The 19,003-nt window shown below is 36.3% G+C and overlaps 1 protein-coding gene across 1 annotated transcript in view; it reads left to right on the forward strand.

The window, feature by feature from the left end:
* The first annotated feature begins 2,295 nt into the window (after window positions 1–2,295).
* The window catches only part of Sycp1 (synaptonemal complex protein 1), an 87,395-nt gene continuing 70,687 nt past the window's right edge, over window positions 2,296–19,003 (forward strand). The window contains exons 1-11 of the mRNA XM_060393292.1: window positions 2,296–2,417; window positions 3,927–4,011; window positions 4,174–4,205; window positions 4,533–4,589; window positions 5,451–5,615; window positions 6,610–6,677; window positions 11,317–11,390; window positions 12,987–13,045; window positions 15,151–15,220; window positions 15,793–15,866; window positions 18,128–18,236. Of these exons, the coding sequence (XP_060249275.1) occupies window positions 2,310–2,417; window positions 3,927–4,011; window positions 4,174–4,205; window positions 4,533–4,589; window positions 5,451–5,615; window positions 6,610–6,677; window positions 11,317–11,390; window positions 12,987–13,045; window positions 15,151–15,220; window positions 15,793–15,866; window positions 18,128–18,236 (901 nt within the window). The 5' untranslated portion in view covers window positions 2,296–2,309. The remainder of the gene's footprint in view (window positions 2,418–3,926; window positions 4,012–4,173; window positions 4,206–4,532; window positions 4,590–5,450; window positions 5,616–6,609; window positions 6,678–11,316; window positions 11,391–12,986; window positions 13,046–15,150; window positions 15,221–15,792; window positions 15,867–18,127; window positions 18,237–19,003) is intronic.

The following is a 19,003-nucleotide window of genomic DNA, read 5'->3' on the forward strand; positions in this document are numbered from 1 at the left end:
GACACAAGTACAGAAAAGTTGGGATCTTAGTTTCTTTTCTAGGGCTGTGATGAGACACCATAACCAAGGTAACTTATGAGACAAAGCATTTAGTTGGGGGCTTGCTTCCAGTTTCAAAGGGTGAGTCCATGATGGTCATGGCAGGTCCTGGCACGAAGCAAGTAGGTATGCCCTGGAGCAGTAGCTGAGAGTCTACATTCTGATCTACAAGTTGGAGGCAAGGGAGAGGAGAAGGGGGCTGACTGGGCCTGGCATAGGATTTGGAAATCTCAAAGCCCTTCCCAGTTGACACTCTCACCTAGTCATTTTCAAACAGTTCCACCCAGCAGGGACCAAGCAGTTAAATAGAGGAGGGAGTTGGGGCCATGCTCGTTTAAATAGCCACACGTGGACCCCTCTCACAGGGGGCATCAACCACACCACAGCCTAGAAACTTAGCACATTTATTATGTGTAGCATACGGAGTCAGGTTAGCTGGTCTTGGTCGACAGTCTCTGTAGCTGGGCAATCTCAAGATGTCGCCCCGGAGGAGGAAGCTGTGGTGCTAGTTTTTGCATACACTGTCAATATCCAAACATGGAGCACAGGATGGCTTTGCTTTTTTCATGGGTCTGAGCCATTGGTCCTTGACATGGCTGTACTCCTGGTAATAATCCACATGCACTTAGGATTTCCTCTGATTCATACTGATAAATTTATTCCACCAAAGGAAATAGCAGCAAAAGATAAAGGAACACATTTTAATACTCTCTTATGTCATACATACAAATAACTGGAATCAAACTTTTCTCTTTAGAGTACCCAGTGCAGCTTGATTTCCATAGCTGAATTTTAAAAGGAAGATCTGAAAAAAAATAATGCTAACAAGAGAAAGTTGGGTATTGTACTTGTTTCAGCACCGTAGTAATGATATATCTAGTTAACCAAGCCTGCTCCTTTGATTTCCCTCCCTTTAACTTAAGTTAAAACACACTAATTTGGCCTGCTCGTTTTATTTTCCAGCTGTCACCTCGCCTTCCCCGCCCCTGTGATCACTCATGTCCTTATATCTTGTCTAGGCTATTAAAACTGTCTCACTCCATAAACTGGAAGCATTCTTCATACCATGCATTTTCTTCCAAATCTGATCATTCCAACCCTGCTGCTTAAATTTCCTCATACCCTCATCTGTGACATCCAACCTCCCTCCCCCTCCCCCCGGTTTTTTGCCGTCATCTCTTCTTTTTTATTTCCAGTCTTATTTTCCCACCCAGTCCTCAAACAACTGTACCCTACTTCTTGATCTCATTTGACTCACGGACAGCTCCACTACTTGCCCAGCTTGTCCTTAGTTGGACGTATTGATTGTGTAGCCGCAGCAGAAGCAGTTAGAAAAATATCTAGGACCTGGGAAGTTCCCTAAGCCTGAACCTCAGCACCACTTCCGGGCGTCTTCAGGGCTCCTTAGAAACGACTCTTTTTATGTAGTTTATTGCCGCTAGCAGAGGACCCATGTTTGGTTCCCAGCACCCACATGGCAATAACAACCATCTGTAACTCCAGGTCCAAGGGATCCTACCCAGCCCTCTTATGGCCGCCCAGGACACTGCTTGCTCTTGGTGCACACAAAACACGCTTACGCACAAAACAGAAAGTAATAAATCTTTATTATTATTATTTTGAAAAAAGAAACGACTCCTTTAAATGGCCATTTGGCAAAGTGATCGTTGGCACGGTAAGGCCGTGACCTCCTCAGCTCTTCTGCCCGAGCGCCGGGAGAGCTTCCCCAGGGTTCACAGAACGCAGGCTTGGTGGAGCCTCCGAAGCCTGGCGCCCGTGGGAAGTCGCGCGAGACCCGCCCACGTGTGCGCGAGATCCCGGCCAGCTGCGGGGCGGCCCAACGCTTATATATAGCCGTTAGCGGTCAGTCGCCCAGTCGTGCGCGCGGCCTGCGTCGGGTGCGGCCGCGCTCGGGCCTTCCAGGAGATTCTGCGGTCCCGTTCCATGTTTTCCTAGAGAAGCGCTCCCGGGGCGCGGAGCCCGCCGACGGTGAGGGAGTGGAGGGCTTCCGGGCCGGGGTGTCCCCGAGTGGAGGGCTTCCGGGCTGTCGCCGACCCGCGGGGTCGAGGCCTTCAGAGGCCGCGGCCTGGGCCTTCGAGGTTGGGGCGGGGCCTGTGGCCGCGTGGCGGCCCGGGCGGCGAGGTGGTGGGACCCCGCGGGTTTTTACCGGGTAGGCCTCGGGCGCCGTGGGGCGACCTAGCTCACTGTGCTCCTGTCTTGCTCACCGAGCCTTGTGAACTCTTCCCTTCCCCCGAGGCCTAGTAGACACTATGGAGAAGCAAAAGCCCTTCAAGTTGTTCGTCCCACCGAGACTGGGCAGCAGTCAAGTGTCTGCGGTAAAACCGCAGACCGCTGGAGGAGACTCCACCTACTTCAAGGTCGGTTTGCACATGCTTCTTGCCTTCCTCTCGAAGAACGTGCCCCGGGCACGTGACATGGCTGGGTGGGGAAGGGCGCTTGCAGCCAAGCCTTAAGGCCAGAGTTCCATTCCTAGAACCCTCATGGCCAAGGACAGGAAGCAACTCCGGCAAGTTGTTTTTCCTGACCACCACGGGCACATACGCTAGTCGACACAGACACAAGAAATAAATGCTAATAAGAAAAGCATGCCTTCTCACTTTGTATGTTATAGTAATAGCTGATATACCCAAGCATTTTGAATAGCTTTATTTCCACCGAATAAAAGGCCTTACTCTGTGTTGACAACATTCAAACTTTAAAAGCATTCTTGCTGGCGACACACACCCACACACCCCTACACCTACATACCTGCACACCTACACACCTATACTTACACCTTAAAATCTTTAAAAGAATTGATGCTGTAAAATTCTGCGTAAATAGAATTTGCTTATTCTCTGGTGAAATGATTTGAAACTATTTTTAATGTTTTTATTAGTAGTAATTGTAGGTAATGAGTTTCAGTATGATATTTCCATGTATGTATATTATACTTTAAATACTGCATGGATATCAAAGGGTTTATAGTATACATATATATTATGTATATAATATATATAAGCACTGTTGAATATCAAAGTGATGTTGAAGAGAATATTTACAAGCCTCCCATTACCCTCTGATTCCTCCCCCACTAATTCTTTTATTCTTCCCAACTAGTCTCCCTTCTACTTTCATATTTCTTGTGTGTGTGTGTGACTCAATGTTTTGCATTAGAGCTGCTTACTACTGCAACATGAACACTTAACTAGTAGCCTTACCACTGAAGAAAATATCTCTCAGGATTTGAGACAATTTATGAGGAAAAATATGAGATGATTAGGAAAATTAAGATTTTTGGACAAACTGATATATGTTGGTAGTAATTGTGACTGAGCTTCTGGTAGATAGGGTAAAAGGGAAATTAACTTATTTAGTAAAATTCTAATTGAAAAAATTACAGCAGATTTCTCAGGCGAAACACTATTATTTAAATTTCTGAAGTGGTATTTTTATATTGAAATAAGGATGATGCAGTTAATATTTTAATTTTACACGTTGCAGAAAATTTCTGCTGTAGCCAAGACACATCATTGAAATTTGATTTAGTGAAGATCTCAAATTGAAGGAGATTGAAGGAAACCATATACTATTGAAATTACTGTTACTATTTTAGAATATCTATGAAGCTTTTGTTATGTAATTTATAGCTTAGGTCCATCTTTCTAGGGGAAATACATAATTAAAAATTTTGCTTTGTTTGGGTAGCAGAAGCATTTGATATTTTAACCTATATGTCAAAAGACTTACAATTACTGTGGCTTTTTAAAGTAGATATTGGATACTATAAGTATGTGTTGCATTGTTATGTGCAATATATATGTGTATTGCATGGGTATCAAAGCTGTATTGAACAGAATAGTTAAAGAACCTCTTTGTATTTCTAGACTGTCAACAAATGTACAGAAGTTGATTTTGATGTTCCATTTACAACTTCCAGTTTCTCAAAAAGTAGGGAAAACATTGATACAGGTAGGCTTGGACAAACAATGTATCAACTTTCCTAGACAAATTTTGTTATATACGTTATCAGTTACTGAAAATACAACATAGGTGTTACATTGATATTCTTGACATTCAGTTGGTTAATATAAAATAATGTTCTCATTTTAATACCAGTTTCTTATTTTTCAGATCCTGCTTTACATTTGCCCTTACTTGAACAGGTTAGTAAGAATGTGCAATACAATCTGTTAGATGTTGAATTATTTGAAGGAGAAAAAAATTGGTAGTTGTAGAATTAGCAGTCTCTTGTGCACTATAATTTTTATTACATTTATATGTATGTGCGCTTATGTGTGCTTGTATGTGTGTGGGTGTGCACATACCATGGTATATGTGTGAAGGTCATACTACAACTTGCAGACCTGTGCTCAAATCAGGTTATCATTGTGACCAGCATTGTTACTCACAGAGCCAACTTGTGTATTTAGCTGTCATTAGCCCTGAAAATATAATCTTACTGGAAACACTGAATTTGTTTTTTTTTTTAGGTTGCAGATTCTGGCAGTTGCCACTATCAGAAAGGAGTAAATGACTCTGATTTTGAGGTCAGATTTTTTTTTTTCATATTGAAATTTCATTTATTATATGAATATACCTTTTTAAGTTTCCAAAGTATTAATGTTTGCTTAATGTCTTAAAATATATTCTTTGAAGTCTTTCTTTTTGTGGTTCTGGGGGATGAACCAGAGCCTCATGTACCTTAAAGTGACAACTATTCTATAACAAAGTTGCACTGTGACTGCAGATATTTTTTTCCTCTTAAAGTATTTGAAGTGCAGCTGGTCATGATGCACATGCCTTTAATCCTAGCATTCAGGAGGCAGAGGCAGTAGGATTGCTGTGAGTTTGAGGCCAGCCTGGTCTCAAATTGAGTCCAGGACAGCCAAGGATACACAGAGAAACTCTTATCTCCAAAAACGAAAAACAAACAAACCAACCCTGAAATTTCTCTGGCATTTATAATATGATTTGGATAAAAAAAGGCAATAAATTTAAATAAAACCTCAGATATAATAGGTAATTTTCAATGAGCCTGAGGCAGTGAAAATTACCTATTACATCTGCTACTTTTCTTTTTATATTTTAAACATCATGCTCTTAATTCTCACATTCTCTAATCAAATGCTTTACGAGAGTTAACATTTATGTAATTCCTGTGAAGTGATGTATTTTAGCTTTTATTCAGTTCTCTTATTGAATCAAATTGTTTCTAACTTAAGAATTTTTCAGTCTTGATTTTATTCATTTAATGAAGTAGCATATGATGTCTTGATACTATGAAAGAGTTAATCCTGCTAGAATATAAATTGAGTCGACAATTTGTCACCATTAGTATGTGTGTATTTGTGGTAGGTAACTATAGTTATATTAAAATCTTAACTAACTTTTGGGAATCTTTTAAATAGAATTCAGAGCCAATGAGCAGACTGTATTCAAAGCTGTATAAGGAAGCTGAAAAGTTAAAAAAGTGGAAAGTGAACATAGAAATGGAACTGAAGCAGAAAGAAAATAAGTTGCAAGAAAACAGAAAGATAATTGAAGCCCAGCGAAAAGCCATTCAGGAACTGCAGGTATAATGAAGTTTTAAATTATAAATATGGCAAATATTATTTGAATCAAGTATAAAAGAAAAAAGGCAAAAATATGGTACATAGTAAATATTAGCATAGTATTTTTAGAAATAGAATATTAATTCAAAGTGAATTATATTAATTTTGTTTATGTGACAGATATTTTGAGAATAAGTCTTTTTGAACTTTCATTAATAAAAGTTATAGTTCAGATTTAGGAATGAATATAGGACAAAATCCATAATTAATGAAGGTGATTAAGGAAATAATTTTAGATATGACCAATTTAATGACCTTCATTTAGTACAAAGAGTTTAACATTTTATTAAGTTTAATTTGATGTAAGTGGTATATATCAGAATGTATTTATATACAAAACCTTGAAATGTTTGATTTTGATATTGCAGCATAGAATGTTCAAAAGCCAAAGTACAGGGAGATAATACACTTCAACATTATTAGAGAGAAATTGTGCTAAATATTATTGAATGCTTTTAATGGTAATCCAGCAAATTTTAAGCTGATGGAAGTGAAAGGTTTCTCCCTTTTTGCATTTATTTAATGTTTGATTATATGTGTGTCTGTTTGTGTGTAGGTCAGAGGAAAACTTGTGGGCTTCAGTCCTCCTGTATCATGTAGGTTCTGTGGATTGAACTCAGATTGCCAAGCATGGTGGCATATGTCTTAACTTGCTGAGTCATTTTGTACTTCCCTTCCCCTTTCTTAAAATAAAGTTTAGTTTTGTGTAGTTCAGGCTGGCCTCCAAATCACTGTATACATGAAGCTGGCACCAAATTCCTGATCCTTATGCCTCCCAGGGAGACTCATATATTTATGGAAAATTCACAAGCTGTAACAAAAATTTCCTTTATGTGGAAAGAAGAGAATATTATAGAATTTTTATAATAACATGCTAGTATTAAAAGCTTTCTTAATGATTGTACTCACTGATTTTAAGTGAAATGTGATTAACTTTTTCTATTTTGTAAATTAGTTTGAAAATGAAAAAGTAAGTTTGAAATTAGAAGAAGAAATTCAAGAAAATAAAGATTTAATAAAAGAGTAAGTAATAATTTTACTTCCAAATTTATTATTTAAATATTTTTTTATTTGTTGAATACTCTCTTATGTTATATAGCATAACAATAATAATTTCTGAGTGTGTGGGGAGCCAAGAAAGCCCCAAGTAGTTGTGGAGGGAGTGGGTAAAGTTCTGAGTGAATGTGTATTGTTTGATACGGGCACAGCCTCAGACCTTTGGGAGTGGCAAACTTTCCCAGGGTGAGGTGTGGGGAATAACAAAGCCTTCCTGTAGGCTGAGAGAAAATGTTGACTGCATGCAAGTAAGAATGTTTATGTTGACTAGTGTGTTTAAATGTAAGTAACTGTAGTTTCTTCCTCCTGGATGATGAAAGCCTGAGACTCCTTCCTACAGAGTTCTTCTGCCAAGACTAACTAGCTCCTCCTGTGTTGTAGATAACATTTATCATGTTTATTATACAAATAACTTAATATTTAAATTATTATAGAACATATTAATATATAACAAAAATATATTTATATTATGACCAAATAGTTATGTAAATAATATATTAATAAAATATTATTACATATTTATATATGAACATAATATATAAACAATACATTTCATATAAAATACAAAATATATAAATTATATTTATATAATATGAAATTATAGTAAATAAATTAAATTATTTCTTACGTACAGTACAGTTGTTGCATAGTTGATGCTGTTCCATCAGAGTGAATGCAGCCCACCTGATTCTGGCCTTTCTGTATTTGTGCCTATGTGTCCTTTCTTCATCCTTTTGTTACCTCAGGTTTCCAGGACCAAGCCAGGTCATTCCAGGTCATGGCATGAGTTTTATGTAAAAGAGAAACCCATTCTATATTTTTAGGTTTAGCAAGCAGGCTACTGATGAATAACTTCTCACTTTCTAAAATGTCAGGTGTCAGGAAGAATCATTTCCTAGAATCAAAAGCCTGAAATTCAGTATCTACTTTGGCATATTGTCCATCTTCTTGTGTCACTGTTGCCCTAGAAACAACACTTGTAAAATAGTCATCGCAATTTGAAACTGCATTTTCCTCTCAGATTTTTTTTTTTGGGTCAGTATAATAATTCATTTGTACTGAAAAATTGTATATTGAAAATTAAACCAAATTGTTCTTTATATTAATAAATTAATATGGATAGAGATCTTATTCTCACAATGAATTCTTTGTTTTGTTTTTTGTTTTTGTTCTTTTGAGACAGCGTTTCTCTTTGTAGCCTTTGCTGTCCTGAACTTGCTTTGTAGAGCAGGCTGGCTTCCTGAACTCACAGAGGTCTGTGTCGCTGCCTCCCTGAGTGCTGCTCCCAGCTATGAATTCTTCTTTTTAAAAATGTTTTCTTTATTATTATTATTATTAACTACAATTTATTCACTTTGTATCCCAGCTGTAGCCCCTTCCCTCCTCTCCTCCCAGTTTTACCTTCCCTCCTTCCCCCCCCCCTTATTTCCCTTCCCTAGTCTACTGAAAAGGGAGGTCCTCTTTCCCTACTATCTGCTATCTGACCCTAGCCTATCAGGTCTCATCAGGACTGTCTGGATCCTCTTTTTCTGTGGGCTAGTTAGGTCACCTCTCCAGGGGGAGGGGATCAAAGAGCCAACCACAGAGTCCATATCAGAGACAGTTCCTGTTTACATTGTATATATAATAAATAAATCTTTGGGCTGGAGAGATGGCTCAGATTTTAACAGTTATGAATTCTTATTGAGAAAATTAACCTTAATTTTGGTTTTGAAGGTTAGGCATTGTTTTTTTTTTTTTTTTGTCAAATTGATACAAGCTTGAGTCATCTCAGATGAGGGAGCCACAGTTAAGCAGTTGCCTCCATCAGATTGGACAGTGGCAACTCCGGTGCATTTTCTTGATTGGTTATTGATGTGGTAGGATCTAGCCACCATGGGCAGTGCCATTCTTTTCAGGTGGACTGGGCTGTATAAGAAAGCAGGCTGAGGGGCTGAAGAGATAGCTGAGTGGTCAAGAGCATTTTTCGTTCTTCCAAAGGACATAGGTTTGATTCCCAGCACCCACATGGCAGCTCACAGCTGTCTGTAACTCCATAAGTTCCATAGGATCTGATGTAAGTTCCATAGGATCTGATACCCTCACACCAACCAATGCGTATAAAGTAAAATTAAATAAATTATAAAAAAGAAAAAATACTTAAAAAAAAGAAAGCAGGTTGAGCAGGCTATAAGGAGCAAGCCAGTAATCAGCACTGTTCCATGGTTCTTGCCTTTGCTCTTGTTAGTGTGTGTGTTTTTTTAATCAATTTATTTATTCACTTTATATCCCAATAGTAGCCCCCTCCCTCTTTTCTTCCCTTTTCTCCTATCCCCCTCCCCTCCTTTCAGAAAAAGGGAGCCTTCCTACTAACCCACTCTGGCCCATCAAGTTGGTCCATCAAGTCGCATGAAGACTGAGCACATCCTTTTCCACTGTGGCTGGGCAAGGCAGCCCTGCCTGGGGGAAATGATTGAAAAGCATGCAACAGAGTTCTCATCAGAGACATCTTCTCCTCTCGCCTTACTAGGGAATCCACAGGAAGACCAAGTGCCTCTTGGCATAATGCTCTTATGGACTGTGTACAGTTTACTTTTGTTCATTCAAATGCTGATTTCTCTACTCCATTATGTATTGTGATGTTTATTCTAAGCATCTCCTATCTCAGGTTTGTGTAAACGTGCCACCATTTGTTCTCTGTATTGCCAATATAGCCAACCAGCCAATGCTGAGCAATGCAAGAGAATAGGCTGGCACATCCTGGCCTGGTGAGGGTTGGAGAAAAGGAAGGGAAAGTGCAGGTTGGATCCGTGAGGAAAGGACTGAGAAGCATCAGGAGAAATGAACTGGATCTAGGAGTGACTGAAAACCAAGTATAATGTGGGAAATCTGAATGGGAGGAAACTATACTAGCTTAAAGTTTTAGGATAGATTAATTATTGTGCAGCATTGTGTTCTAGGCTAATTAAATCCTAGTCTCTGTGTGGTTATTTAGATATACAGCTGGCTAGGAGGTAACTGCTGCTTTGCTTAAATAGAAATGAATAATAAATATTAATATTCATCCAACAGTGCCCATCAGATATGTATGGGGCCTAGGTCCAGTGCATGAATGGTCCTTGGTTAGTGCTTCAGTCTCTGCAAACCTCCCCCCAACTCCCCGGGCCCAGATTAGCTGGGTCTGTTGGTTCTTCTTGTGGAGTTCCTGTGCCTTAAGGGTCCTTTTGTCCTTCTGCATTCTGCCCAGTGTTTGGTAGTGAGTCTTAGCATCTGTTTCTATCAGTTTTTGAGTGGAGCCTCTCAGGACAGCCATGCTAGGCTTCTGTCTGCAAGCAAAGCAGAGTGTTGTTAATAGTGTCGGGTTGGCTCTCTCCCATAGGGTGGGTCTGTGATGGGCTAGCCTTGGTTGGATATTCTCTCCAATTATCTTTATCCCTGCACATCTCATATGTAGGGTAAATTTTGGGTCAAAGTTTTTGTGGGTTGGTTGGTTTTCCCCTCCCTCCCTCCTTCTGTCTAGAATGTGGCCTCTTTGTTCTCCATGACTCCCACTACTAGGGGGTCTCAGCTAGAGTCACCACCATATTCTCTCATGAGCCCACCCTGTTGTAGGTCCCAGCTAGTCTCAGAGGTGTCCCCACCCACAGTTTCTGTTTTCTCTGTAAGTCCTGTCTTCCCACCCCGTCGTTCTTCCTACATCTGATTCCATCTGTACCCCCTTTCCTGTTCTGTTCCATCTCTTTGGCCACTTCTGGTGTCTATTCTGTTTCTGAGTCTATTCACCCTTTCTGAGTGAGATTCAAGCATCGATGGTTCAACATATGAAAAATCCATCAATATAATCCACCATATAAACAAAATAAAAGAAAAACACCCCCACATGATCATCCAATTAGATGCAGAAAAAGCCTTTAACAAGATCCAACACCCCTTCATGATAAAAATCTTGGAGAGATCAGGGATACAAGGTCTATACCTAAACATAATAAGGGCAATATATAGCAAGCCAATAGCCAACATCAAACTAAATGGAGAGAAACTCAAAGCAATTCCCCTTAATTCAGAACAAGACAAGGCTGCCCACTCTCTCCATATCAATGGCAACATAGTACTTGAAGTCCTAGCTAGAGCAATAAGACGAAAGGAGATCAAGGGGCTACAAATTGGAAAGGGAGAAATCAAAGTATCTCTTATTTGCTTGGACTTTTTCCTGATTTCCCTCAATGATTGACTTTGATAAGGGCTCATAAGTCAAACTCTGGTTTTTCTAGTTGCTTTTAGTCATGGTATATCAAAGCACTAGAACAGGCATCAAGAACAGTTTAGGAAAAATTAGTAAATGAAAAGTTTAATCCTGTCTTATCTATGCTTTCTCCAAGACAAATGTGGAACTTTTTTTCTGAGAGGGTGTTCATAGTAATAGTAACTTGGTTGAGACTGGGAAGGAATTATTCAATTATTTGACAATAGCATAATCTACTTTTTCTTGATATAATTGTTGCTGAGTGATATACTGTATATACAAAATTAATGTTTTAAAAATTTCTCTGAAATTGTAACTGTTTCATAACTCAGGTATGATTTTGCTTTAAGATCAGGTTACACTTAGGGAAACTTTTTTTTCCAGGAATAATGCTACAAGACATTTGTGTAATCTACTCAAGGAAACCTGCGCTAGGTCTGCAGAAAAGACAAATAAATGTAGGTATCTTATTTTATGTGGTTTTTATCAGTTTATTACTCATTTAATGGTAGAGGCAGGAGGAGAAATTGCCTTTTTAATGTATGGAATTAATTTTGATTTCAGTGAATTTTATGTGTCTCAGATGTTACCTTTTAAGTAGTAGCTAAATTTTCTCTTTTTGAAAGGTAATAAATACCAAGAAATATATATATTTGCAGTTAATACTCATTTCATTCATAAAAGTCTGATTTAAAAAATTTTTTTTGAGACAGCATTTCTCTATAGCCCTGGTGGTCCTAGAACTCACTGTGTAGACCAGGCTGGCCTTGAACTCTGCCTGCCTCTGTCTCTGCACCACCATTGCCCACTTTAAAGTGATTTTAAGACTAGCCTTTTCTATCTAGAACTACCAAGACATTGAATAAAGAATAAGATACATAGCCATGTTCATAATAGGACATAATAATGCTGTGGGGTAGGGATGGTATACATTTTATAAGTACATTAAGTCCAATAATAGTGCACATAGGACATTGGTACTATAAAAATACAGAAGAATTGAAAAATTTCATCTTGTAATGGACCCTTTATAACACTGTAGCAATGCTGCTGTAAACAAGTCTCTGCATTGCTAGTTGTAAATAGTATATATTATGTAATATCTGATGATAAACAAGCATATTACTACTTTTTAATTTTCTAGACTATTCAGGTTTCTATTTTAATGTACTTTCATATTTAAAAAAAGTTAATTTTAAAATAGCCTCAAGCAGGTCTTCAGAGTTATTCTAGAAGAAAGCACTGTTATCTTAGGAGATGAAAGCTCTATGTGTGTTCTTGCATGTGAAAACTTTACAGTGGTACAAGATATGCGAGTAGAATACAGTGATATTTATATCTTGATACTGTGTATGCCTCATTCGTATCTTCATTTTTAAGAAGAAACTTTAAAAGTAAAAGAAAAAAAAAAGGATTGAAAATACTAGGCATGGTGGTACATGCTTTTAATCCTAGCATTTGGGAGGCTGAGGCCAAAAGATTACAAGAGTGAGGTCAGTGTGGGCTATTTAGTGAGATTATGTTTCAAAGGCCCAAGAAAAAGTATTTATAAAATAAGAATATAAAGAAGCTGGGTGGAGTGGCACAGTCCTATAATTCCAGCACTCTGGGAGGCAGAGGCAAGCGGATCTCTGATTCATCCATACTTGAGTGTCTAGCAATATCAGTTACAGGTCAACTGTTATGGCAAGTGAGTGCTGGTTCTGCTTCCTAGGGTTTTCTGTTCCTGCCTTCTGCTCGGATAAGTTGTAAACTGATTTTGCCTATATCCATGTCACTAATTATGAAGGCAGTGGCTTGCTCTGGACCTTGCTTTTCTTGGGGTCAAAGAATTTTACCTTCTTTCTTTTTTATAGAATAGAAACTTCCAAGTTTCTTGTATAATCAAAACCCAGACTATTTCTGATGCTGTTTTGAGAAACTCGGTACTGAATTATATACGTACAGAATTTCAAACATTATGTTTTTCTTAGATATAAGTATTGTTTAGATGTTATTTTTTTAGATGTTATGTTTTATATTTTAATTTTGAAGTTTTAAAATGGTAATTACAGATGAATTTGAACGGGAAGAAACCAGACAAGTTTATATGGATCTAAATAATAACATTGAGGTAAGTATTAGTGAAAATATTTTAAGTAAAAGAATTTCTAAGCAGAGTGATAGCTATAAACATTTTTGTCAACTGTAAGTGCTTAAAGATTATTATTATTATTTATTGATGCAGGATTGAATCACTAGTAAAACTCTGAAGGTTCTAAATTATGAATACTTATATTTTGTATATAGTAGTCTTTTCTGGAGGGGTGATAGGAGACATATGTAAGTCATACAAATGTATGGTCTCGCTGTATAGCCAAGGCTCACCATGTTCAGGCCTCAGCATTCTCAGTGCTGGGATTATATGTGTATAGCACCCTGCAGGATTGTAGGAGCTTCCCCCTCCTCTTCTTTTTTCTTACATTTGTTTGTATGTTCACGTGAGTCTCGGTGCATGTCGTTACGTGTACATACATGGAGGCTCAAGTTGATGTCAGGAATTTTCTTCCAGTCTCTACCATCTTATCTTTTTAAGCAAGGGTATCTCAGTCAAACCCAGATCTTGCCAACATGGCTAATCTCGCTAGCCAGCTTGCTTCAGGGATCGCCTCTCTCTGTGTTCAAGGCTGGAATTACAGGGAGGCCACTGCTGCTGCTCCGAATTTATATACATTCTAGGGAATCAAACTCTGGTTCCCTTGCTCTATGGCAAGTGATTTTGCTGCAGAACCATCTCTCCAACTCTGTAATACCTCTCATATTAACATGTTAGAAACACAGCTTAATTTATTAAATATTTATTGATTCTGTGTCTGAGACTAACACATTGTGATATATAACCATTAATTTGAAAAAAAAAGTATTTGCATTTGTATTTCTGCTTATCTTTGTTGTCTCATCTTATATCCATTCACTGCTTGTTTTCTGCTATAGTTTTGTTTTAGAGACAGTTTCTGTGTATGAGTCTGTAGACCAGGCTGGCCTTGAACTCAAAGAGATATGTTTGAGTGTTGAGATTAAAGGCACACACCACTGCACTTGGCCCTTGTCTGTTTCTGTTTCTTAGCTTTATCTAATACTTTCTGATTTTAATTCTTTGTGTTTTCCAGAACTTCTGTATTCAGTCTCTTCTGTGTGTATTTGAACTTTTTCCCCCCTAACTGCCCTAAACATCTTTATTCAGTTCTCTCTGTATTTCATTTAACTTTATTGAAGAATATTTAAAAATATATGACACTTACTTAATAAACATGTTTATTTTATATGTATGCAATTTTTTCTCATACTCAATATGAAATTTCCAGTCCTTTGGGCTTTGTGTTATATCATAAGTGGCTAAAATAGTTCCAGACAGACAATAGTCACTCAGTAAATACTTAGTGGATGAGTGAATGAATAAAATAATTTAATTTTGCAAAGCAAGATTTATCAAATGCTGAGTGAATGCATACTACCAGGTGATGCAAATAAAAAGATGAATTTTTATGGGACTGCCTCACATTAGTGGGGAAGAAAGAAACTTAATACACATAAGTCTAAAATGATAGTTTTGATACTATTTGTGTTTGTTCTTAAAATCTTACGGATTATGGCAGGGGATTAGATGTTAAAATGTATTAAGAAAATAGAGTGACAATATTCACTTTGCTGTTCAGTGTATGTGACCTATGTATTCTGTAATATTTATATGGATATATATGTAAATATATGTAGAATATTAAAAACATAATTTGTATGTATGTGTGTGAATGTCTGTGCCACAGTATGCACATAGAGGTTGGAGTTGGTTCTTTCTACCAAATGGATTCCAAGGATAAAAATCAGGCTGAAAGGCTTGTTGGCAGGTACCTTTATCAGTTAAGGTATCATATTGGCCTCACTACATAGTCGCACAGCTTATATCTTTTTAGTAAATTAGTATGTTATAGTGTTTTCAGTTTTTAGAGTTGTATGAATTTATATATAATGATTATGTGGGGAAATTTATTAATATTTTCAAAGTTTTATAAAAGCATTTAAAAAAGACTTATTTTTAACCTCTGAGCCATCTCTCCATCCCTTAATATTTTATTTATTCACTTGCAACACTGGGGATTGAACCCAGGGCCTTGTGTGCGTGCTAGGTTAGCACACCACCACTGAGCTGTCTTATTTTAAAAGTTAAACTTTGTATTCTAGAAAATGGTACTGGCTTTTGAGGAACTTCGTGTGCAAGCTGAGAATGCCAGACTGGAAATGCATTTTAAATGTAGGATTCCGATTTAAATTTTCATGTTGCTTTTTTCCTATTTATGTTTAACTAGATTTTGTTAATATTTGTATTCCTTTAATTTGATGCTCTTAACTTTTGTATTTCATATTATCTTTACTTTTGTAAGCCTCTCAAAATCTTGGTGGCAGGGAATATTTATTAGATAGTCTTTTGGTTTTAAAAGTACTTTTTCTATAAAATAAACTTTATTAAGGCTTATATTTAGGTTTTTAGAGGTGTAGTTTTGTCTTACATATGTATTTCTTAGTAAATTATTAAGATACACACATCTAATGTTTGTTATTTTTTGATAACAAAAATTTAAAAATAAATTTAAGAATAAAATTTTTATGGAAATGCTGTTATAAGAGATAGGATTTTAAGCTATAACTTTGATACTGTATTATGATTTTACTAAACAGAATTGGTAGTAAGAAAATATCAGTTTTTGTGTAATAGAAGCTTATGAGATTTAGTATAATTTTGAGATAAATAAGGAAAAATTTAGTTGGCAATGGAAAAGTTATGCAGTTATATTAAAATAAAGTTTATTTATTCTATTTTTAAAGTAAAAGAAGATCGTGAAAAAATCCAAGACCTTGAAGAAGAATATAAGAAGGAAGTGAACAACAAGGAAAATCAGGTTTTAAAAAATAACCAGCTGTTTATATTCGTTCAAAAAATTAATAATCTTAATCAGTATGTGATGTTTATACATATTTATTAATAGGTTTTCTATGCTGATGAAATGAGCCAGTTCAGGTCAGATTAAAGCATAAAGGCAGGTTTATTGGAGGCAGCTCTTGGGTGGATTCACTGTTCCCAAAGAATGAGGCCAGGGAAGTCGCCATGGGGAGGGAGACAGAGAAATGGGCAGAGAAAGAGAGAAAGAGTGTGAACACACAGAAAATGCAGAGAGAGGAAACCAAAATGTCTGGATTATATAGGGAAGCCTAGTTCCTGGGCTGGAAAGTTTAGGGTAGAGGGCAAGGTATGCGAGCCATGCCCTATAACAGGTAGGGCTAAAGGATGCTGGGAAAACTTGGAGGCCAGGTCCATTTTAGTATGTTCATATGCACCTCAGCTGCTTGTCCTGCATCTGAAACCCAGCAATTATGAGGTACAGTGTGATGTTTTGGTTTATGTCCACATTGAGTAGTGCTCAAATTAGGTTAGTTAGCATATCATATCAATCACTTAAACTTATAGTATGTACATTTAAATTCTAATTATTCTGAGAGTAATGCTATATTCTTTGTATTTGTCAATTCATAAAATACCTAATATATTAGAAAACATTGTGTTTGCTGACATGAGATAATTTATATAAAATTTTAATGTATCTGTAAATCTTTAGCCTTTTGCTTAGTCAAATTAATTTCATGATTCATGTATACACTCATTGGAAGGTTGGCCTTCAGTGGTTTTGAATCAATGAATCTACAATCATATCAATTTATATTGCTGCAAAAATATGAGAAATTTTGTGTAAACAAACTTAATGTGAAGATGAAAACTCCACATTTTACAGTTTGTTTTAAAATTTACTTATTATAACACCAATGAAAGTAAACTAAAACATTCTATTGCTACTTTCTATTAATATCACATAATGGAAGACTTGTAAATGTAAGTCTGTATTTTCTGATATTTGCAAGAATATCAATTTAGGGTTATAGTACGCTTTTTCAAGCCTTGTAGGAAGATATACATATATATATAATTTATACACATAATATTATTTATATACACATATATGTATACATATGTATGTATACATACATATATACACACACATATATATATGTTATAAGGGTTCCTGGCTGAGTGTGGTGGTACACTCCTTTATTCCTGGTACTTAGGAAACAAAAGTAGTCAGATCTCTGAATTTGAGGACAGTCTGATCTACACAGTGAGTTCCAGGACAACCAGGGCTTCATAAAGAGACCTTGTCTCAAAAAGAAGCAAAGGGATGCTGTTTTATTTCTTTCCATCTTCTCTGATTTCCAGAAGGTATCTTGTAATCATAGTTAGAGAGGGTATATATTTAAATAATAAAAATTAATTAGAAGTTCAGAAAGAGCTTTTAGAATTTTAAATTGTGATTACAGGCTTCAGTTTGTAAGATATGCTTATGTTGTGTGAGTCTTTTATATTTTAACTTTTATTTTAAACCAGATTTCTGGAGGAAAGTCTTCTTAAAAATAAAAAAAAGACATTAAAAATTAAAATTGTGTTTATTTCACAAAACGTAAAGATAGAATAAAATGCTAAGAAAGATATTTTGGAATTCTTGGTGTAGTGTTTGAGTCTATAGATTGGACCTTCTTGCTAAGCCATGTTTGGCCTGCTAGTGTTTTTTTTCTCATGGATATATAAATACCATTGTTTGCAAGAATTTTCTAGACATTCCAAATTTCTACCTGGGGATAGAAATGTGACAGATGGATGACATTATGGAGCAGAGCTTGGCATTGTAGAAAGGTCTTTTCTTTCCTGATTTGGTAACATTTTTATTCTATTGCTGATAATGCTCAGGTGTAGTTGTTTGTGTGAAGGCTGAGTTTCTTATTAAAGGTCAGTTCTCTTATTTCTCTATACTCAGTGCTTACAGTTTCTGGTGTTGAGTAATAATTATTGAGTGAATTAATCAGATTTCATTATGTAACTTTCTTTGTAAAAGTTTTGAAATGAGTAGTTTAATATTGAGTATATTATACAAATTTACTCATTAAATATTTATTTTATAAGCATGTATTAAATGACATTAGAACTTTCTTTTTTTTACAACTTTCTAAAAAGCATATGAAATAAGTATATAAAATAATTATAGGTGATAATAAATGTTAAGGTGCTAATTTTAACTTTTTTACATATACCGTGTTTTTTAAAAATTAATTTTAGGTATCACTACTATTGACCCAGAGTGCTGAGAAAGAAAATAAAATGAAAGATTTAACATTTCTCCTAGAGAAATCCAGAGATAAAGTTAACCAATTAGAGGAAAAAACAAGTAAGATTTTATATAAAAATGTAAGACTGTACCTTATGTATTTTCCATCTAATTTTTTGGGCTTTGTCACATTTTAATGATATTTTCTAGTGCTGTTATCTTCAGCTTGGTTTGGATCAGTTGAAGGAGGAGGGCATCTTTATCAAAAATATATGCCCCTATTTTTCCTTTTTTCATACTTTTAACCTTCAGTTTCAACAACATGCTCTAAAAAGACATTAATTTTCAGTTGTTTTGGACAATGCATTTTATTTTCTGTGTTTATGATGTACAGTGTGCAGTTTTGATTAATGTACATACTGTGTATTGATCACTAGTAACTAGCAATTCTGTCATCATTACTTTATTTGAATGTTGTAGTTTGCTTCCCTGTTTTCTCTGATAAACAACACGACCAAAAGAAAGTTGGGGCAGAAAGGGTTTATTTTGTAATGCTCTTCACTTGTTATTAGTGGTCATAAAGATAAACAAATGATACTGGTTTCGGAAAATAGCACTAATAAGTTCTTCTTTAGGGTCTATGATCTCTCCCAAGCTTAGCCACAGTTGTGCAAGCTGTACACTAACCCAGCTTGGTGAGTGTCTCAGAACCTCTCCCACCCATACCATTCTCACTCTCACTCCCAACCCTGTCTCTGACCATGCACACATACAGACACAGCTTGGTGAGTTCCACAGAGAATCTCCATCTTAATTTTAAGACATAGCTTTATAGTGCATAGTGGTCTTTGTTGGACATTATATATTTATCACCCCATGCTTTTCTT

Source organism: Meriones unguiculatus, chromosome 10, assembly GCF_030254825.1.
Source record: "Meriones unguiculatus strain TT.TT164.6M chromosome 10, Bangor_MerUng_6.1, whole genome shotgun sequence".
NCBI lineage: Eukaryota > Metazoa > Chordata > Mammalia > Rodentia > Muridae > Meriones > Meriones unguiculatus.